Source organism: Emiliania huxleyi, assembly GCF_000372725.1.
Source record: "Emiliania huxleyi CCMP1516 unplaced genomic scaffold EMIHUscaffold_24, whole genome shotgun sequence".
NCBI classification, from domain to species: Eukaryota; Haptophyta; order Isochrysidales; family Noelaerhabdaceae; genus Emiliania; species Emiliania huxleyi.
The window spans coordinates 502,925-524,177 of NW_005200250.1; the positions used below are offsets into that span (position 1 = coordinate 502,925).

At 64.7% G+C, this 21,253-nt stretch overlaps 5 protein-coding genes across 5 annotated transcripts in view; 2 read left to right on the forward strand and 3 right to left on the reverse strand.

The window, feature by feature from the left end:
• Window positions 1–749, reverse strand: part of EMIHUDRAFT_421357 (hypothetical protein) — a 2,002-nt gene extending 1,253 nt beyond the window's left edge. The window contains exons 1-2 of the mRNA XM_005778845.1: window positions 559–749; window positions 104–379 (exon numbers count right to left, since the gene is read on the reverse strand). Coding sequence (XP_005778902.1) covers window positions 104–379; window positions 559–672 — 390 coding nt within the window. The 5' untranslated portion in view covers window positions 673–749. The remainder of the gene's footprint in view (window positions 1–103; window positions 380–558) is intronic.
• An 8,549-nt stretch (window positions 750–9,298) lies between these two features.
• On the reverse strand, window positions 9,299–10,024 carry EMIHUDRAFT_100526 (hypothetical protein; the record flags this gene model as incomplete). The annotated part of the gene is made up of 1 exon (XM_005778846.1): window positions 9,299–10,024. The coding sequence occupies one exon, from the start codon at window positions 10,022–10,024 to the stop codon at window positions 9,299–9,301; it is 726 nt and encodes a 241-aa protein (XP_005778903.1).
• Window positions 10,025–12,009: 1,985 nt separating this feature from the next.
• Window positions 12,010–12,879, forward strand: EMIHUDRAFT_100527 (hypothetical protein; the record flags this gene model as incomplete). The annotated part of the gene is made up of 1 exon (XM_005778847.1): window positions 12,010–12,879. The coding sequence occupies one exon, from the start codon at window positions 12,010–12,012 to the stop codon at window positions 12,877–12,879; it is 870 nt and encodes a 289-aa protein (XP_005778904.1).
• Window positions 12,880–16,035: 3,156 nt separating this feature from the next.
• Window positions 16,036–19,152, forward strand: EMIHUDRAFT_463346 (hypothetical protein; the record flags this gene model as incomplete). Its single annotated transcript, XM_005778848.1, has 5 exons — window positions 16,036–16,647; window positions 16,738–17,097; window positions 17,461–18,069; window positions 18,250–18,573; window positions 18,652–19,152. 5 exons carry the CDS (start codon window positions 16,036–16,038, stop codon window positions 19,150–19,152), a joined length of 2,406 nt encoding a protein of 801 aa, XP_005778905.1.
• A 1,841-nt stretch (window positions 19,153–20,993) lies between these two features.
• The window catches only part of EMIHUDRAFT_450290 (hypothetical protein), a gene marked incomplete at both ends in the record, with an annotated part of 2,428 nt that continues 2,168 nt past the window's right edge, over window positions 20,994–21,253 (reverse strand). The window contains one exon of the mRNA XM_005778849.1: window positions 20,994–21,002. Within this exon, the coding sequence (XP_005778906.1) occupies window positions 20,994–21,002 (9 nt within the window). The remainder of the gene's footprint in view (window positions 21,003–21,253) is intronic.

Genomic DNA, 21,253 nt, shown 5'->3' on the forward strand with positions numbered 1-21,253 from the left:
GGCGGGGGAGCGGAGGCGAGGGGGAGGCGAGGGGGAGGGGTGTGGAGAGGGGTGTGGGGCTTGGTGCGGGGCTTCTCGGTCTGGGCCGAGGTGGGCGGGGCTCCTTCTTGAAGAGCCACGTCTCCTTCATGCCCGCGGCCTCGAGCATCGAGAAGAGGATGCCCGCCGACGTCGGCGCCGCGAAGCGCGCCGCCAGCAGCGCGTCCACCCAGTCCAGCGGCGTGGGGAGCGCGAAGATGAACCAGAGCGCCACAAAGGCCCACGGGAAGGAGGCCGCCGTCATCGCGACGAAGTAGTCCTTGGCGTACGATCCGAGGCGCGTCTTGTCGATGTCGAACTCGTAGCCCACGTGCACCATGATGTAGCTGAGGCACCACATCTGGGAGGCGGCGGGGAGGAGGGCGGCTCGGTGGGGCGGAGGCTCGTACACCAGGCGCGGCGGCGGGGAGGGGGGGGGGGGGAGCAAGGGGGCCGGGGTGTCGCGCTTGCGGCGAGGAAGGGTGGAGGAGGCAGCGACGGCGCGGGGCGGGACGCGAGCGGGCGCGGGGGCGCGGCCACCGTGCAGATCTTCACAAAGAGCTTCCAGTCGTCGAGCGGGCCGTCGGCCGCCCAGAGAGGCATGGTCGAGGACCACGCGAGGCCGATGAGCAGGTTGATGGTGAAGATCGCCATCTGGATGGGGCAGCACGGCGGCTTCCTTGGCGGCGGCTCGACCACGACGCCAGGAGGGACAGGCTGATCATAGGCGCCCATATGCACGACCTGTGGGGCGGCGTGGAACGGGAGCGGACGTCGGCCGCGATTGCGGGCGTGCTGGGCCGTGTTGTGGCACTGCAGGTGTCTCAGGCGAGGCGACGAGCTGTTGGAGAGCGGCGGCACGTCTCACCAACAGTCGAGCACAGTCGGTGTCGACGGGCTGAAAACACAGGGGGGTCGAAAATCTGCTCTGGTTTTGGGGATATCTAGATTCAAGGCGCCGTTGGCTGATGACTACGAGGTGAGTGTGAAATGTGATATTCTAGGTCAGTTTAACGACTTGACCAGGTCCCCACCCCAGGTCCCCACCCCCCCTTACAAAACAATACGATAAAAACAAAACCGACTGCAGAGCGTATACGTACGTACGTACAAACACAAACAAACAGGGTCGCGCCATCGAGCGCCAATTTGCAAAAAAAAAACTAACAAAACAAATTGCTAAAAAACTACTGACAGGAAAAAAAGGGGAAATACTGAAAGGAACACTGAAACGTGAAGGCCGCTACTCCAAATGCAGTCCACACGACATTCGCGCGGCATCATGCCATGCTCTCTCCGACTCTCCGCCCTCATGAGAAGAACGGCGCGCCGCAGCGGCACGTCTGCTTGTTGCCCATGCAGCAGCCCTCGTACTCGGGGTTGAGCTTGGCGAAGCTCGGCTTCGGCGGCGTGGCGAGCGCGCGCGCGCCCGCGGCGGCGACGGCGGCCGCGTCGTGCTGCGCCGCCGTGTACGCGCGGAAGAGGCGCATCGAGACGGTGGCATCGGTGAGCGCGTCGTGCGCCTCGCCGTCGGCGCGCGCGGCCTCGGCGCCGAGCCACGCCGCGGCGTAGTGGTCCTGCCCAAAGTAGGTGTGCTTTCCAAACCGGGGGTTCCAGACCTTGAGCAGCGCGGCGAGGTCGACCTGCGGGCAGCGCGGGGCGGCTTTGGTGGGCGGGTGGGAGAGGAGACGGGCGGAGGGGAGCGGAAGCGCGGAGCCGAGGGCCGGCCCGCTCCAGCTCTCCCCCTCCCTCCTCGCCTGCATGGCATAGTCCTCTCCCTCGACCAGCCCGAGCCATTCGACGTCCTTGTTGATGTTTTGGCCGACGAGGATGGCCGCCGGCGGCAGGTTGGCGCGCAGCGTCGCCAGCGCCTCCTGCAGCGGCACCCCCTCCGCCTCGCACCTCTCCGCCGTCAGGCCGGTCAGCGGAGTCAGGTACGACGCGACAGGCCCCTCTTGCCGCACGAGCAGGTGGAGCTTGGGCGCCGCGTCGCCGTCCACGAGCGCGATCGAGCCGACCGCGCGGTCGTGGTGCTGCACGCCGGACGCCACGCACTCCACGTCGATCGAGAAGACCGGCGCGCCCGCGGGCAGAGAGACGACGACAGGCGGCGGCGCCTCCGCGGGAGCGGCCGGAGCGGCGGCCTGCGGCGGCGGCGGCGGCTGCGGCGCCGGCGGACCGCTGACCGAGACACCCTCAAAGGCTGCGGTGATCTCGGCATTCCGAACCGACTGCGCCGCTCGCTTCGCCTCGTTCTTGCGCCGGTTCTCCTCAATCATCTTGCGGACGTCGTCAAAGGCGCCGTCGTCGGCTGCGCTCACAACCACTGGTGCGGCAGTCGGTGCTGGCGCTGGCACGGCTGCCGCAGCAGTCGGCGGCGCCGTGCCTGGGAGGACGTGCGAGAAGCGACAAGCGTCACCATTCCGACAGGCGCCGCGGGCAAAGAAGGAGCAGACCGGTTTCGCAGCTGTGCCGACCGGTTTCGCAGCTGTGCCGACGGGAAAGACGTGCGAGAAGCGACAATTTTCACCGTTGCGGCAGGCACCCCGAGCGAAGAAGGAGCAGGGCGGCGAAGTCGTCATTGGGCGCGAGACTCACCAGGCCCAATCGCCAGAGAAAGAATTCTACGAATTTCACACGTGGAATTTTACAACCAAACTCCCTCACACACGACGCGACAGAGGAGGAAGCGACAAGGGAGAGAACGACGAGAGTGGGACGGCCGCGAGGTGGGAGAGAGTTTGTTGTTTGTTTGCGAGGTGGCATGAAGGTTGCAGCGAGAAGCGGCGAGAGACTGCGAAAAGAGATACGAAGAGGCAGACTCCCCAGGGTGGGCGACGGCTAGCGCATCACACTCCTCTCCTTAAAATCCCTGTGTGGTGGCGGCGTGCCGTTCTCCCATCCCTCCCTTGGGTTGTATGTTTTCTTTCTTTCTTTTCCCTCACACACTGGGCAAAGAATTTCCGCGCCCGACTGTCGTGTGGGTGAATCCCTTGTCAGGAGCAGGAGAGCCCACCTGTCCCCCTGATCGTCCTTCCAAAATCCTGCTCGTGCAGGTGTGGACCCTGTCCTCCTCCCCTATCCCTCCCTCGTTTGGATTGTCTGTTTTCGTTCTTTCTTTTGTGTGAACCCCGCCCCCCGCCCCGCCCCCCTCCGTGTCGCGATGCGCTCCCCGCTCCCGTTGTTCCCCGGTGTCCCTGATCGTCCTTACAATATCCTGCTCGCGCAGGTGGGGACCCACGGACCCTGTCCTTCTCCCACCCCTCGTTTGGTGTTTCCGTTTTATTTATTTATGGACATACTTAAGGTCAGGAGCAGGAGAGCCCCACCTGTGCCCCTGATCGTCCTTCCATAATCCTGCTCGTGCAGGTGGGGACCCACGGACCCTGTCCTCCTCCCGAAAAACCCCGAGAAACCCTTCGGGTCACTCCTCATCGCAAACCCTGTCAGCAGTCCTCCTCCGGGAATGTACGTAAGAGCCACATACATTGAAAAAGAAAGAAAACGGACAATCCAAGGGAGGGATGTGGACCTGTTGCACGCCAACCGTGAACCACCGCCCAGCCAGTCCGGACAAGGCGCAAAAACAGGCATTAGCGCCTCTCGCGTGGGCACTGACGGCACTGGCGCCAGTGTACAGACTGTATAGACTACACACACGTCAAAAATATGAGCAGCAGGAGCCAGTTTGGCCCCCCACGGCCCTCTGCACCGCGCCTGGCGCCAAGCCGCTGCACGCACTGCGAAGGCGCGGAGGTCGACTATCGCCGCTCGGAGAGGCGAGCAGCGCGGCGCGAGCCGGCAAAGCGGCGTGGATCCGTCCTTGTCCCCCACGAGGACTTGCCTCAGCCGCTCAGAAGTGGCCTGCAAGCGTGCGACCGGCGCTGGTGAGCGTGAGGGATGGGCTAAACTCCCTCTCGCTGCAGTGGCAGGCAGGCGGGCGAGAGGCACCTCTCGGAGAGGCGAGCAGCGCGGCGCGAGCCGGCAAAGCGGCGTGGATCCGTCCTTGTCCCCCACGAGGACTTGCCTCAGCCGCTCAGAAGTGGCCTGCAAGCGTGCGGCCGGCGCTGGTGAGCATGAGGGATGGGCTAAACTCCGTTTTGTCCCGTTTTGCCCCTTCTCAGCTGACTTTTCCAGCGCTGTGTGGCGAAGAACCGACCACGCCGCGCATGGGTGTGTTCATACTGGTGGACAACACCACCTAACCGCTGCTATTTGTGTCGCCGCGCCCCCAGAGCGGCGGAAGCCTGGCGCGGCGATGGCGCTGCGGCGCTGCGGCGTCGCAGCCGCAGCGCGTGAGGCGCGGAGCGTCAAGTCGCCTTCAACCGCTCCGGCCCGCTGCCACAGGGCCCAGGGATGGCGCTGAGACGCTCGGGTGTGACATGAAGGCCGTAGGGCGCGCGCTCAAGCTGCGTCCGCGCAACAGCGTTTTTGACCTGTCCGGGAGTGGTTCACGGCTGGCGTGCAACAGGTCTGTGGGAGGACGGCACCACACAGGGATTTTAAGGAGAGGGGTGTGATGCGCTAGCCGTCGCCCACCCTTGGGCGTCCGCACCTTCCTATCTCTCTTCGCAGTCTTTCTCTCGCCGATTCTCGCTGCAACCTTCATGCCACCTCGTCGCGGTCGGGGCTCCTCGCTCCCTTCTGGAATTGGCCGCCTCCTCGCGTGGGGTCGTAGTATCTCGAGTCTCGTGTGTCTGCGTAAAAAAGTTACGCGGCAGGGGTAAGGTTTCTCGTTACGCCTACACATACGGCTCTATGTCACATCGCAAACACGTGCGACTGCGAGCCCGCGCTGCGAACAAGTGTGCGACATTTCGCTACTGTACAGCGAACTGCAAATAACTGCGAACACCGCACAAAACCCGCAGTCCAGTGTCGATCCTCACTGTCGGGGGTGCGAATTTGCAAGCCATCCTGCAAAAACACACCTTTCAGTGCGCTGCTGCTGACCGCGTTCATGGCTGCACCGCCCCACCCTAGGCCCCACCGGCGAGCTGCGCCAGCTTGCTTTTGAGCTGCGCGACCACCTCGGGGTCGTTCAGCTCGCCCGCCCGCGCCTCGGCCGCGGCTCTGCGGAGTGGCGCCACGTCGATCTCGGGGTGGGAGCGCAGCAGCGAGGCCCAGATTGGCGGCTCCGCGGCGTGCGGCGGCGCCGCCTTGAGCAGGGCGACCACCAATGTGCGGCTTGGCTCACCGGCACCGCCCGCCCGAGGGGCGTCCTCGAGGGTCCACTCGAGCTCGTCCCTCGCCACCGCGCCGCCGAGCGCCCCTTTTAGCAGCGACTCCCCGCCAAGCGTCACCTCGAGCCAGGTGTCGCCGTCGCCTCCGCCACTGCTCCCGCCGCCGCCGCCGCCTCGAATGGCCACCCCAACCTCGCGCGCGCGCGTGCCGGGCGGGAGCGGCAGCCACGCAGTCACCTCGGCGCCCGCCTCGCTCTGCGCCCACCGGTACGACGCGCCCTCGGCGACGCAGCGGTGCGGCTCAAGAGGCCCGTGTCCTCCGCCCTCCACCGGCCAAAGCTTGGTGCAAAAGACGCAGCTTCTCCAGCCGGAAGCGCCTCGCGTGTTGGCCGCGCGGACCCGAGCGCGGTAGGCTGTGCCCGCCGCGAGACCACGCACGGACCACTCCGTCTCGGCGACGCCCGCGCACGCCTGCACCCAGCCCTCGCCGCCCTCGCCGCCCTCGCCGCCCTCGCCGCCCTCGCCGCTCTCGCCGCCCGCGCCCGCTGTGGAGATTTGCAGCTCGTACGCCTCCCGCGTCATGTCGTCGCCAGCGAGGTTGGGAACCCAGCGGATTGTCGCCAGATCGACGCCGCGTCGCGCCGCGCCGATGGCCGACGGCGGCCGGGGCTGCGCGTCGCACGCCGCGGCACCGAGTAGCGTGCGGCACCCTCGGACCTGCGCAGCGAGAGAGTGAGGGTTGAGGAGCCTGACGGCAGCGATGACCGGGAGGAGGCGCTAGATGCTACACCTGCAGCCGGCGTGCAGCACGCAGCGCGGCGAAGACGGGCCCACGCGAGGAGGTGCGCCTGAGCCAACGGGTCTGCCTCCGCACGTCCTCGCCGAGCCCGAGCAAATGGCCGGCGGCCGCGACCGCCGCCGTGGCCAGGAGCGAGAGCAGCGGCTTACGCAACGCGAGCAGAAACAGGACGGGAGCGGTCGCGACGGCGAGGCAGAGGAGGACGCGGACCAGAAGGGTTCGAGCGTTGCGTGAGGCAGCAGCCGACATTCTGAAACCAAGAAAACGTTAGCTCTTGTTTTCAGATCGATGAATCGGGCCTACGGCGACGTGCTGCTGAACACCCTCGCTGATACGGGAGAGGTGTTCGGCTCTGCCCTTTTCTCCTTCTTGTAAAATTCTATTTTCGCGCTTAGTAATGCAGAACGTACGCAAGTCTGGCAGCCTCACGATGCCCCTCGACTACGGCCGGTGGGATCGCCTCCCCGAGGATTCCGACGACGACCAGCTTGCCCTCACCGTGGAGTCGGCGCCGAGGCTCGCCGAGAGCCACCCGCGGGCGGCGGAGCACCTGCTCGAGCGGCAGCGAGCGTACATGACGTTTCTGCGTTGGCTGCGTGAGGTGGCACCCGAGCTGACCGAATCCGAGACCACACACCTGGCTCGATTCGTCGCAGTGCAGGACCGGGCGACATGCCCCGAGCAGCGAGAGCGGCACGACGCCATCGCCGCCTTCATGGAGGAGAAGGAGGGCTGGGACCCTCCGCTGGATGCTCTGGCCGAGCTCTGCCGCGAGGCGGAGGAGCGACGCAGGAGGGCCAAGGACCCGTCCGCCGGGCGCGTGCTAATGCTTGCGATGGATGCGCTGAACACGCTGGCCGCGTGTAAGGAGGAGGGTGGTGCACGCGTATTGTTCGACGCGATTCGTCGGGACGCCTCCGGCCAGGTCGCGGAACGGTATGGGGAGTTTGGGTATGCTAGGCCGCTGGCCCAAGCCAGACGGGACGCCGCCGTCGCCGCTGCCTCGGCCGCCGCCGAGGCTGAATTCACAGACCCGTCCGAGCTGCTCAAGAAGCGGAAGAAGCGCAGCCAACCAGCGGTCCCGTGGTGGCGGCAGCTCATGCGGGAGCCGCTCAGATTGCAGTCGCTGCTCGTCGCACTCGCAGTCTTGGCAAAGACCGCCTACGAACACTATTGCGAGCACTATGCGACGAAGACCACGGGCTGATGTGGTCGTGGAGCGGCGACACCAGTAAGACAGTTTCATGGAGGTCGATTTGCAGCAGCATATGTTTCGCAACACCCGACACGCTCTTCGAATCGTTCATGCCACCGGACGCTGTCTGGAGGAGAAGAAAGACTGGGTGGGTGGGGACCACTCCTTTTTTGACCCACCTTTTGGTGAGCGGGTTGTTTTTTCTTTGAATTTTGTTTTTGGCCCAATTATCCATCTCGTCGCAAGAGACGCGCTTGAGTCCACACCCACAAAGAACCCTGCACAAAGATCGCAAGTGGGCGGGGACCTGTTCCTTTCTACCCATCTCACAGTAGAGAGGTGTCGATTTTTCTTTATTTATTTTACGCGCTTGAGTGATGAGTTGTCAGTTTGACTGTGCATACAAGATACAAGAATCGCTCAGATAACTTGGCGGTGGGCCCCAAGTGCGCGCTTGGGCACCATCGCAGTGCTTTAAATACTCGTGGTGGTGGATCACAGGCCTGCCAACGACTTTGCAACTCCCCAAATGAGCCGGCCCCGACTCCTCCAGCAATAGGTAGCGGCTGGCGTTCAGGACATCTGCAAAAGCCCGACGGGCAGACCTCTCGGCATTGCAGTAGAAGTAGCTCGCAGATTTTCCAGACATCAAACTCTCCCGACTGGCGTTCAGAGTGGCGTTCAGCTTGAGGCAGCGCTCGTACTCTGTGGGGAAGGCGGCGCCAGCCCTTGGCCGCATAGCGAAAAAGTCGGTGAGGGGGCGTCCGAACGGACGACGACTGAAGTTGCATTCCTGTCTACAGTCAACAAGGATGGCGTCTGCGTGCCATTCAGCGCTGTCGGCCGCTCGCAATGCCTTCAGCAGCGGAACTTCGTCGCGCACGATCACATCTGGGTTGAGGCGGATCACCCAATCATAACCCGTGAACCAGCCCTTCCTTACAGCCTCGGCCACGGCGAGCATCGCGCCCGCCTGCTTGCCCGGGTTGGCGTGCTGCGCCACTCGCACCTTGCGGAGCCCATTGGCATGTGGGAAGGCTGTTTCTAGCAGCGCCGGCGTCGGGCGACTGTTGCCCGTGATGTAAAGCAGCACGTCTGCCTCTCGCAGCAGCTTCGAATTGTTGGTGGCCACGGGCCAGCACTTACTCATGTAGCTCAAGTGCGAGGCGCTCATGTGCGTCGTCACGAACAGTAGCAGCCTCATGGCCCGCGAGGGTTACGACGTGCAGTTGCTGCGCTGCGTCCCTGCGAAGTGCGACGTCCCTGCGGTTAATGACTGCAAGTGCTCCAAGTTGGAATGAACTCGCGGGCACAGGACGCGGCACAATCGGGGCACGCACGCCAGGCTACAAAGACGGGTGTAGGGAGGTAGTGTGTGTGTGGGAGGCAACCGATGCGTGTGTGTGTGTGTGTGTGTGTGTGTCACACACCAAGTCCAAGAGCTTATTGCAATTTACACAATTATGTCCTCGGATTGCAATTTGCTTCGCTCTGGCGAGACGTGAGGCGCTTGCGCCCAGCCCCGGGAGAAGGGGGGGGGGCGCATGCGTAACGCGCTGCTAGAGATGCCTTTTGGGGCGGCCCAGAGATAAACCAAACCTTCCGATGCCATGCGTGACCTAGTAGTGTGACCAGCCAGCTATGGGCGAGACGGCACTGTAAACACCGCTTATGCTCGAGCATACCCTTACCGGTACCGATGAATTACTCCTGAGTCAGCTCGAGAGCGTGCGTGAGTTAGTAATTTGCGCTGGATTTTATTAGCTTCGACGCCTCATGGTATGAAGTAGATGATGTGGTACAGAGGCCTACGGCCTGGCAGGGCGAGCGACGCACGAAGCCCAGCACCAACCCTCAGGCTCAGCACTAGGGAGCTGGCGTGTCGCGTGTGGCGAGAATCCTGGGACCTGGCGGATTCGCGCTACAGATTGGTGCACCACAGAAGAAGAATTCCAACCCACGTCTTTTGCGCCAACGGCAACGCCTTGCGGTCTCTTCCGTCTCTTCGGTTTCTTTCTTTTTCTATAGGTTTTGCTCAAAATACAGCTCAAATTCGATCGAGCCCCACATGCCACAAGCCGCACGCAGAACACTCGCGCTCTCTCACCTCCGGCCCGCCATCCTGTGTGTCCCGCTGCCGCCTCCGACCGCCGGCCACGCCGCTCGCTCCGTGAGCAGCTCGGGCCGCAGGTGTACAAAGACGCCGCCGCGGTTCCCTCGCGTGATGCGCATGCCGTCAGAGAGGTAGACCACCTCGAGCCAGCCCTCTCCGCGGAGCGGCAGCGGGAGGCCTATCGGCCGCCAGCCCCAGCGCTGACCGACGCGGAGCTCGAGCGTCGCGCGCCGGATGACGCTTCCCAGCCGTCCCGGCGTCCCGCAGTCTGCCTCTGGGGCAGTGTACTCGACGTCCGCCACCACGCGCAGTCGCTTGGTGAGCGCGACAATGTTGCGGAAGACCTTAACTCCGGACTCGTCGAGCATGAAGTTTGAGTACTGCGGCAGCGGCGCCAGCGCCTTTTGCGACGCCGCCGCCTCGCGGCTGTTCTTTTGCCAGCAGAGCTGCCAGTCACCCCAGATCTTGCGCTCATCAAACGGCGTGGGCCCAGTCGCCTCCTCGATGCGGCAGACGAGCGACTCGACCGTGCTGTCGGCCATCGGAGCGCCAGCCAGCACGGCGCGAAGTTGGAGGTAGCGCCGCAGTGCGAATGCTGGATCGGTCAAGGTGAAGGTCGCGCTGCACGCCGCGGCCGGCGCACGCGCTTGCGGCGAGATCGTAAGCGGCCGTGCCGCGCGAGTTGCGATGGCGAGGCAGGCGAAAGCGGGCAGCATCTCGACTGCGGCAGAGGTACGCGGAGAGGTGTGCTCCGAAGGAATTAAAAGAACTCAGCCCGCAGACGACGTAAGAGTGAGCGCCCACAGATGCAAAAGACGGGCGCGCAACGGCACTAACAACAATTGTGGTGGCGGCGTGCCGAGGTTCCGAATCCTAGAAATCGCACAGAGATGTAGGATTGCGAGGACTGCTGCTCACAATCCTTCGACTTCTAGGATTGGAGCGAGGCGCTCTCAATCGTAGAGAAAAGAAACGTAATCTTTAGGGTGACGTAACTGCGGGATGTGGCAACAAAGTTGGGACAACCAAGCATGTTAGAAGCCTGAGCGGGGCTAAGCACACACACGGGCAGACTGCGAGAGTATCAGCATGCCTGACTGTGATGGCCATGCTTGGCACACGACGCAACCCCCACTACCTCTAGACAGGCTTGTGAGAGTTTATAGAGCGCGATGGGGATGGAGGGTGGGAGAACCTCCGCGCCGCACTGGCGCCTGCGCGCCGGGCGGGGCGCGCGCCTGCGCCCCCGCCCTGACGCGGCCCCGCCGAAGAACGGCGAGAACAATGGACGGGGACGTCCAATATGCGGATTACCATTGGACCACCGCCGTAGTAAATCCGATTGCGATTGGACGCCCGTTGAGGATGAGGGAGATCACACTCCCTCGACTGATCTGAACTCTGCTTCCCCATTCCCACAGTCACCGGTGCTCAACACTTGGGTGTCAAGCTGCAGTAACTGCGGGATGTGGCAACAAAGTTGGGACAACCAAGCATGTTAGAAGCCTGAGCGGGGCTAAGCACACACACGGGCAGACTGCGAGAGTATCAGCATGCCTGACTGTGATGGCCATGCTTGGCACACGACGCAACCCCAAACTGCGGCTTGACACCCCAAGTGAAAGCGGCCGGACATAGGTGAACCCACCGAAGGCCGCGGGGCACAGCGCAGGGAAGCAGAAACTGTCGCATCCGCGACGGTCGTAGAGGGCATTGAGCACTGTGCTCATCCGGCCCCCAGAGGCACGTGCCGTATGTTGCTCACGGCATCTCCTCTCCGGTACAGCCAGCCTCCTAGCCCTTAATGCGAGGCGCAATGCAGCCAAGCACATCACAACTTGCTGTGCCATAGCTCCGTTGCTGGGTTCCTTTCGTAAGGGATTGACTAGCACCGTGTTCGCAAGTTACTTTCGTAGAGCTCGCTATGCACGGCCGGGGCACTGCGAGCTGTACCAACAAACGGCAGTCGCCAGCCAGACTGTCGCCAGAGAGAGCCGCACAGAGGCCGCGCTGGCCTTTGTGCGACCGGCAAAGGGCACCGACTGCGGGCCAAGAGGCACCGCCTCGGCCCCACGAAGGTCAGCCCAAGCTCAGAACCTCCGCGCCGCACTGGCGCCTGCGCGCCGGGCGGGGCGCGCGCCTGCGCCCCCGCCCTGACGCGGCCCCGCCGAAGAACGGCGAGAACAATGGACGGGGACGTCCAATATGCGGATTACCATTGGACCACCGCCGTAGTAAATCCGATTGCGATTGGACGCCCGTTGAGGATGAGGGAGATCACACTCCCTCGACTGATCTGAACTCTGCTTCCCCATTCCCACAGTCACCGGTGCTCAACACTTCCAGGCGAGCCAAAAAAAAAGACAAAAAGACTCATCTAAGCATGTCGGAGAACCGTCCAAAGGCGGGTGCAGTCGACCAAGGGACATGATCTGTCGACAGCACGAATTTGTGATGGGACACCATCGGGACCCAACAGTGCGATACTTGGCTATCGCACTGTTGACGTACCGGCGGCTAAGGCCGAGTAGCCGGTGTTCACAGAGCTCTGTGAACACCGGCGAGAGAATTTTTCTCTCGACGTTTCTTCTGCGAAGAAACGTTCAAACACTCGGTGTCGAAACACCTCTCCGACGCGCTCGACTATAGTCTGCGCTACCCGACGTCTGGATCGCCCGAGCTTGCCTCGAGTGCTAACAGGATGTCGCAGCCCACCGCAACCACACAGGACCCGCTGCGCGCAGCCGCCGAGCGCACCATCAACGAGGCCGTGGGAAACGGTTATGCCGCATTGATGCGGCTCGGCATGCAGCCGCAGCAGAACCAGAACCAGAACTACGAGGAGCAGTACGAGGGCGGCTACCACTACGGACGCGGCAGCCGCGGGCGCGGCAAAGGCGGCGGAGGCCGCGGAGGCCGCGGAGGCCGCGGGCCGGTTGAGTGCTGGACCTGCGGCCAGATGGGCCACATCGCACCACACTGCCCTACCCGCATCACGACCACCACTACGGCCAACCCCGCCCAGCCTACCACGGACACAGAGAAGAAGCTCGACACGGTGCTCGAGAGTATCACCAAGCTCACCGAGACGATGATCGCCAACCAGTCCTCGGTCCAGATTCAGCCCGACCCGAGCATTAATGGACACGCTTCTTCGGCACCTACCGCCCCGACGCCCCTGCTCATCAACGAGGACGCGATGGCCGACAAGATGGCCGACAAGATCGCGGGCAAGATGATCTCGTCCATGCAGCCCATCCTGGAGAAGCAGGGCGAGCTCCTCGCTATGTTTGCTGCCGGGCGGGGCCAGGCAACCCCGGCCCGGCGCCGCGTCTCCTTCGGCGGTGACGAGGAGGCGGCGGCGGTCGAGACCGTCGACCTGGGGGCGGCCGCGTCGTCGAGCGGCGGCCACGCCGCGGTCGAGGACGACGAGGAGGCGACAGAGGCGATCGCCGCCGCCGAGGCGGCGGCGGCCATCGAGGCCATCGAGAAGGCGCGCATCTCCGGTGCGGCGGCCGGGAAGCCCTTCAAGGTGCCACGCGCGAATGCCGCCAAGAGGGCGCGCACGTAGGGAGGGGGGCGCCCGTACAGGTGGGGGGTGCCTGCTAGTGAGAGAGGAGAGCCCGCCCCGGACCGAGGAGAGAGCTGCAGGGCGACTGCGTACGCCTGCATCCACCTGGGGGCGAGAGAGAGGGTTGGGGTAGAGACAGCACTGGGGATGCTGAGGGAGCGACTCGCAAGGCCACCTCGGGTGGTAGAGGACGCTGTTGAGTGGAATGAGGTGCGCATGTGCGGCCCTGAGGAGGACATGGGCTGCTTTATGCGCCAGTATGAGCGAGTGAGGGATGCGACTGTTGAGCACAGTGCGCAAGGGTGCGGGGCGCACCGAGAGAAGTATGGTTGCGGTGCGCGCCATGAAGGTACTGAAGAATGTGCGAGAGGCACGTGGGAAAAGAGAAATGAACCCGCTGGAGGGCGGAGGGAGAAACCTATCCACGCGCTGTGGCGCCATGTTCGCCGAAAGATGGCTGGATTTCTTTTGCGGGAGATGTGGGCTATCCAGGCCTTCGTCAAGGAATTTTGCCTCCCGAGGGAAGGAGGAGAAAAGACTCGGGTACAGACTAAGGCAAAACGATGGGTAGCCGAGCTCCACACGCTCGCACAACCGTGGATACGGGCGCTCACACGAGCGGTGCGCATCCCAGCGCTTGAACGACTAGCAGACCTCATACAGAGTGCTGATGAGGTGGAGGCGGACGAGATCTCGGGCGATCTCGGGCGAGATGTCGGACATGGACTCGATGGGATCTGCGTGAGCTGAGGTCGATCATCACGCCGGCGAGGCTCAGGCGAGGCGTGGGGCGCGAGGGCAGCGCCACCGCCGCCTACTCTCCTTCATCTCGAGGCGAGATCGCGATCTCGGGCGATCTCGGGCGATCTCGGGCGAGATGTCGGACATGGACTCGATGGGATCTGCGTGAGCTGATGTCGATTATCACGCCGTCCAGGCTCTGGCGAGGCGTGGGGCGCACTGGCAGCGCCGCCGCCGCCTACTCTCCCTTCAGGCTCAGGCGAGGCGTGGGGCGCGAGGGCAGCGCCAGCGCCACCTACTCTCCCCTCATCTCGAGGCGAGATCGCGATCTCGGGCGATCTCGGGCGATCTCGGGCGAGATGTCGGACATGGACTCGATGGGATCTGCGTGAGCTGATGTCGATCATCACGCCGGCGAGGCTCAGGCGAGGCGTGGGGCGCGAGGGCAGCGCCAGCGCCACCTACTCTCTCTTTCGGAAAGCAGCACCGCTGCCTCTTTCGGAAAGCCAGATGGCGTCACACTAGGACCGGAGGTATGGCATGGCGCCTACCTCGATGGGGCCTCTTTCGGAAAGCAGCACCGCTGCCTCTTTCGGAAAGCCAGCACCGCTGCCTCTTTCGGAAAGCAGCAACGCTGCCTCTTTCGGAAAGCAGGCGGTGGCCAGCGTAACGGATCGCTGGCGGGAGGGATGGCGCGGAGCGCCTAACTCCCAGTGCGGCGCTGTGGGCTTGAAGCCGGCGTCGCAAGGTCTCGTTACACGAGTACGTGCTTCGGCGCGGAAGGGTGGGCGACAGACAGCGAGCCCGGGGAGGTTAGCTGTAGCCCGACGCCCGCACGAGGGGCCGACGGCCGGGGCCCAGCGGTGAGGCTGGCCTGGAGGGACGGCCGGAGCGCCCAACTCCATTGCGGCGCTGGCATGGAGCCGGCGTCGCACGGTCTCGTCACACGAGTACGGGCTTCGGCGCGGAAGGGTGGGCGACAGACAGCGAGCCCGGAGAGGCTAGTCGTCGCCCGACGCCCTCGGGGGCCGACGGCTGGGTGCCAGCGCTATGGTGGCGCTGGCCAGGAGGGACGGCCGGAGCGCCCACCTCTGGTCCATCTCCCTTCATACCGCGACACGGGCCACTGGCGGCACGACGCGGGAAGGGCGGACAGTGCACGGTATATGCACTCCACACCCGCAAGGGCATGTGCCGTCCGGAGAGGCGGGCGTGGTGTGGTGACTCGTGCGGAGCGCGAGGTCGTGCGGAGCACGAGGTAGTGTAGCTCGAGGGAGAGCTAGGTACTACCAGTAAGGCCATGAGATGGCGTAACGCCGAGGGGCGTGGAATATGGGCCTGTCCTGGTGCGCGGAGCGCGACGGGCCCGTAATGGGAAAAGGGGGGGCGCCCGCTCGAGGGAGCGAGAGGCGCAATAATCCCGCGCGATGGCGCGCGGGCCACGACCCACCCACCCAGTAGGGACATGCAAGGATGCCGGAGCGCGGTAGTCGCTGGGCGTCACGCAAGCACCGGAAGGGATATGCACGCGCCAACGCCCGTCCAGGACGGACGGAGGCGTTAGGACAACGCAACCCTAACCCGTAGCCAAATTGGCACTCGGGCGTGTGCGCGCGTAGACACTACTCCTTGCTGTGTGTCCCTACGGCATATTAAGATGCCGATAAATGCCTCAAGAGCCGAGTGTGGGCCGGAAAGCCTAGCACTCTCTCGCCAGGAAGCATCGCAACACAAAGAGCTACGTGAAATGAGCCCACGGCTCTACTAGTGTAGCCAAACGTCAGATTCGACTGGAGAGTACCCGGCATGGGCCGGGGAAAACCATCGAGTGCACGATGTTCACACCCTGTACAGGGGAATCCTGTACTGGGGACGGTCGCACGAAACCTTTACGGATGGTTTCAATGCTCGACGTCTCGTGCCCGACTCTGACTCGCGCGACTGCTTTTGGCTGCTCGTTCCGCATTCTTCTACCCACCACCATCCCCTTATCTCCTCCAATGTCTGAGCAGTCGAACCGTATGGCAAGGCCAAGCTGCTCGACTTGAGGGGACGAGGCCAGCATTAGCAGTAGTGTCGCTAGCTAGCGGTGGGATATGCACGCGCCAACGCCCGTCCAGGACGGACGGAGGCGTTAGGACAACGCAACCCTAACCCGTAGCCAAATTGGCACTCGGGCGTGTGCGCGCGTAGACACTACTCCTTGCTGTGTGTCCCTACGGCATATTAAGATGCCGATAAATGCCTCAAGAGCCGAGTGTGGGCCGGAAAGCCTAGCACTCTCTCGCCAGGAAGCATCGCAACACAAAGAGCTACACCTCTCCGACGCGCTCGACTATAGTTTGGGTGTCAAGCTGCAAAGCGTGCATTACAGGCTTCTCGCCTGCGGGTGCTGAGCGCTTCGCTGACTGGCACATGGACATGGAGACCCCTCACCGCCCACGCTGGTACGAGATGTCCTTCATCGCTCGCGGCCCGGCCGCCTACGCTGCGCACGTGCCGTCTTCCTCGCGTGCCGCGGCCTGCGACAACAGCGGCGGCGGCGGCCTGCGCGATGTCGCCCGCGTCGCCCGGTCAAACGCGCTGCACGAGGCAAACCGAGCGGTGGGCGTTCTCCGCGAGGCCAACCGCGCCGCGGAGGGCGTGCACGAGGAGGTGCGCGGCCGCGTCGGCATGCTGCCAGCGCCGCTGCGCGCGCCTCTCTGCTGCGCCTGCTGGACGTTTGACGGGCTTCGAAGCATGCTGACACAGCCGACGACGCTCGAGTTCGCCGGCGCCTTCATCTTTGGTGAGGCCTTTGGCGCGCTGACTGACGTCATCGGGCTCTGCATCGTCTCGCCGCTTCTCGCGGCGCTGGCCTCTCCGCTGCGGCGCCACGCCTTCGTGCTCGACCGCAGCCTCGGCTTCCTGATGCTCGTCACGGGCGAGAAGTGGGCCGACGGCAGCGTGGACGCCTACGCCTCGATCACGGAGGCGGAGGCTGACGGCGCCGTCGGCTTCAAGTACAGGCAGCTCCGGGAGGGCGTCGTGACTTTCATCGTCACCATGGCGACTTGTGCGGCAGCTGCCGCCACCCTCGCCACGCCGCTCCCGGCACACAGCCGCCGTTGTTGGTAGGTGAGCACCTACTGGCTCTTCCGCCTCCTCGAGGCCTACGCCACCTCCGCCTCCTCCGCCTCCTCCGGCCGCGGCTCCTCCGGCCGCGGCAGGGAGGCGCCCGCCTCGCGCTCCGCCAAGCTGCGTGCGCAGAAGGGCGGGACGGCCGCGCCGCCGGCCGTCGCCATGGTGTGGACCGGCGACGGAGGCGCCACGGTCGCGCGCCTGCACGGCACGGGCCTGCCGCAGGGCGTCAGCGCGGGCGACGACCGCGCCGGCGACGAGGTGCCCGCCCTCCTGGCAGAGCTCATGCAGCACGGTTTCCGGATCGCGTCCACGACGGCGCTGCCATCCCACTACGGCGAGCCGCCCGAACTGATGGTCACGCTTTGTAGCGAACCGGCGTAGCGCGTCCCAGGAGTGTTTTGTCCGCTTCTCTTTTTCTCAAACGATATCTCTCTCGCTTCAAAAATATCTCTCTCGCTGCTCTCTCTCCGTCTCTCTCTCTCCTCTCTCTCTCTCTCTCTCTCTCTCTCTCTCTCTCTCTCTCTCTCTCTCTCTCTCTCTCTCTCTCTCTCCCCCCCCCCCCCCAGCTGCAGCTCCCTCTCCCTCTCTCTCTGCCTCTCAGGATCCCTCGATCCCTATGCGAACGTACGTCGGCGTGAATGGCGTCTCAAATTTAAAGAAAAAAGAAGTTCCAGGGGCCTGGGCGACACAGCGGATACACAAATGCGTCGGATCGAGGTGACAGACTTTGGCGCCCGAGGCGACAACAACTCCGACGCCACGGCTGGCTTTGAGGCCGCCATCGCCGCCGCGGCGAGGCACAGCACCGGGCACACCCTCATCCGCGTGCCGCCGGGCACGTACCGCGTCTACCCGCTCAGCCTCGCGTCGCGCATGACGCTGCACCTCGCGGCGGGTGCCACGCTGCTCGGCATGCCCTTTGACGTCGCCGCCAGGCCGTGGACGCAGCAGCCGGCGCTTCCGAATTGGAGCCGCTCGAGAGGAGGGGCGATCCTGCTCCGCAACGGCAGCGGGGAGCGCGTGCTGGTGCAGCGCAACGAGTCCAAGGCGCTGCTGCACGGCGCGGACCTGGACGACGTGGGAGTGTCGGGGGAGGGCCCGTCGAGCATGATCGAGATGCACGGCTGGGACTGGTGGGGGAAGCGGGAGACGGGGGTGGAGCGGGGGTGGAACGGGACGCGGCCGCACCTGATGCGGTTCGTGCGCAGCAGAGGCGTGCGCGTCATGGACGTCCAGCTCCTCAACTCGCCCTACTGGAACTGCCACTTTTGGGCGTGCGACCGCGTGCACGTCCGAGGCGTCCGAGTCGTCTCGCCGCTCGACCAAGTCAACACAGATGGCGCATGCCCCCCCCGCACCGCACCACGCGCACTTGCTCACTCGCCCCTCACGCGACCTCCTACAGCCGCAGCCTGGAGATGTGAGAGATGATGAGGTGAGAGAGAGACGCCACGAAACACGCGCGCTGCAAGCTCTCCCCGACTCTACACTCCTACACGGAGATAGGCTGAGATAGGCTGGGACCCAGACTCGTCCACCAACGTCCTCATCGAGGACTCGAGCTACGAGGGGGGGGACGACTGCGTCTCGATCAAGAGCGGCTGGGACTGCTTCGGCGCGGCGCTGGGCCGGCCGGCGGCGAATATCACGTTGCGCAACCTCGCGTGCAAGGGCCCCCGCGCGGGCCCCGCGTCTCTCGGAGCGGACCGGCGGGGCGTCATCCGCGCTTCACTCACCCCGGGGTCCGTCAACTCCACAGGCATCGCCATTGGGTCTGAGCTGAGCGGCGGCGTCCACGACGTGCTCGTCGAGCGGATCCGTTTTGTCGACGTGCGCCGCAAAGGGCGCACCCCTCAGCACACGGCCACACGCAGCCCACGACTCATACAGCCATTCGCGACGCCTCAGGCGGGACGGATGGCGCACCTAAAGACGGGACGCACGCGCGGCGGCGCCGTCTCGAGCGTGCGTTTCGCCAACCTGACCGCGGTCGGCAGGATGGACACGGGCATCGTCCTCGACGCAACCTTCAAGCCAAACAGCAAGTGCGGGCGCGGCTGGGCGCCGCGGCCCACGCACATGTCGGACATCTCGTTCGTCGACATCGACGCGTCCGGCGCGGCCATCAGCGGCTACTCGTTCGACCTCGGCGCGCGGCACAAGGAGCCGGTCCGCTCGTACGTGAGCGCGATGGAGCTCTTTCTCAAGGACGTCCACCTCCCGCGCGGCACGCGGGGCAGCTGGCGGTGCGGCTACGTCACCTCGCTGCTGGCGAAGCGCGTCTCCCCAAAGCCGCGCGGCGACGAGTGCGGCGTCTTCACGCGGAGACGCGGCCTGAACCAATCTCTGCGGCTCGGCAAGGTGCGGCGGCGGAACAGGACGAAGGCAGGGCGGCTCCGAAGCTGGTAGGTAAGTAAAAATGTGCTGCTGCTGGCCACATTCGCCCGCCCTGCGTGACTCACATTCGACATTGTGGTCTTTTTGGGATTTGGCCCAAATCGACCAATGAAAATCCGTAGGGTCGCTTAACGGCACCCCCGCGCGGTGCCGAGCGGCCCAGGGCCGGCCAAGGGACCAAACTGGACGGAACCGTGCCGGTTTTGTAGTAGTCTAACCCTCAAACGATTTCTGACCTCTCCCGTGGCCCCGGCGGGCCCCGGCGGAGGTCCGGCGCGGCGCTCCAAATCCGCACTTCGCGAGCTTCTACGGGAGTTCACGCGGCCTCTCCGCCTCGTGAGGCACACCCCACACTCACCGCGAGTCCTGGGGCCGTGGGCGGACCTTTGGCCGCGGCGTCCGGAGCTTTGGTCGTCGAACATCGGCCGCCAACTAGGCCATCGAGCGAACGTGTCCGGAGAGGCTCTCGGACGGGTCCGGCAGCGGTGCCATGGACCTAGAAGCTCGCCCCGGCGGAGCACTCACGGCTCGACCCCCACCCCTGGCCACCCAGACGTACCCTTGGACAGCCGTAGGGGCTCGCATGACCACGTTGGCGCCCGCGACGACGCCCTCCCCGACGACGTCGCATCTCGGGCAGACAACTCGCTTCCGAACTCGGGCGCGGCGGCGCGGATGATCATGGTTTGGGACTCTGAGCGGCGGTGGGCGCGGGCGATGGCGCGCGGGCGGAGCATCTTCGGCTGTCATTACATCTTACGATGTGATCTGAAACACAAGTCGCCCTCGCGGCGCATCTCAGCTAATAGCTCAGCCATCACGGCATCAGCATCTCACCCCGAGCCCGACCCCCGGCTCCCGCCGCTCCCCCCCCTGTCCGGGGTCCGGCTCCGCCGACCGCCCCTTCCACCGCCGGCGCCGCGCCGCACGCGCACCCCTGCGTCCACTCGCTCGCGTCGTCGCCGCGCACGCGCCGCGGGTCGGCGAGGTCCCCTCGGAAGAACTATTCTCGTCGTCAATGTCATTCCGATCAATCATTCTCCCAATGTGCACTGTCCACTGAGACTGTGAGCGGTGACCGCGTCCCTGCAACTGCATACTGCAATAGAACCAAGGTACGGGGTGTGGACCCTGAGTTGCACGGGGTTGTGCGCCGGGCCCTCCTGCTCGGCTCCAGCCAGTAGACAAGTCTTGTCATCAACAGAGTTCGAAGGATCTGACCTCAGGGCCGATGTGACCAAGCGCTGGTAGCGTGGTTTTACCTCACACCCATGGTCCCACAGTAGGCCGGCAGTCGCCGAGCAGTGTCGCTCACACAAGCCGCAGCACAAGTGGCTGAGGGCCAGTGAGGGCGAGCCCATCGCTGTGACAGCTGTGGCAGCCGCACAGTAGGCTGTGCCATCTGTGCAGAGCGTGTGAGCAGCAGACTGCAGAGCCAGAGGAGCTGCTCTCCAGGCTTCAGGCGCAAAGAGCTGCATGCCACCGAAGGCGCTGTCGAGGTTCGCCGTAGCTTGGCGAAATCCGGGGACGCCGCCACCGACGAGCGCGCTGGACTTTTCACTCCGGACAAAGACGCCTAGAGCTAGACGGCACAGTCGGCACGCACACACGAGTCACGCGACTCACGAGCCGCGGTCGTCTAACCCGTCATACTCATACGTCATAGTGCTTAGTGGCGAGGCGCGGGACCGTCTGTGGCGAAGTGAGTGGGTCGCGTCCCCGGAATTCCGTCAACTCACGGTCCACACCCTTTACAAGAAGAATTCGCCAGCCGCTGCATGCGACACAGGTTACAGGATCTCGTTCCGGCGCCGCCCTTTCCGCCCTTGGCCTTGCCCCTTCCCCTCCTCCCCCTAGGCCCCCTACGCCCTGGGGGGAAAACCCCGCAAGGGGCTCTCGGGAGGCCTCCCGGGCCGGGCCCTCGACAAGGAGAAGCCCCCCCCCCCCCCCCCCCTCGCCATGGCCCTCCGCAGGCTCTCTCTCCCCTCTCCCCTCTCCCCTCTACCCTCTACCCTCTCTAGGGGAGCATCGCCTTGGTCGGCGCCTCCGGGTCGCTGCTGCGGCGCATGTACACGCAGCAGAAGGCGAGCACCGCCAGGACGGCGGCGGAGCC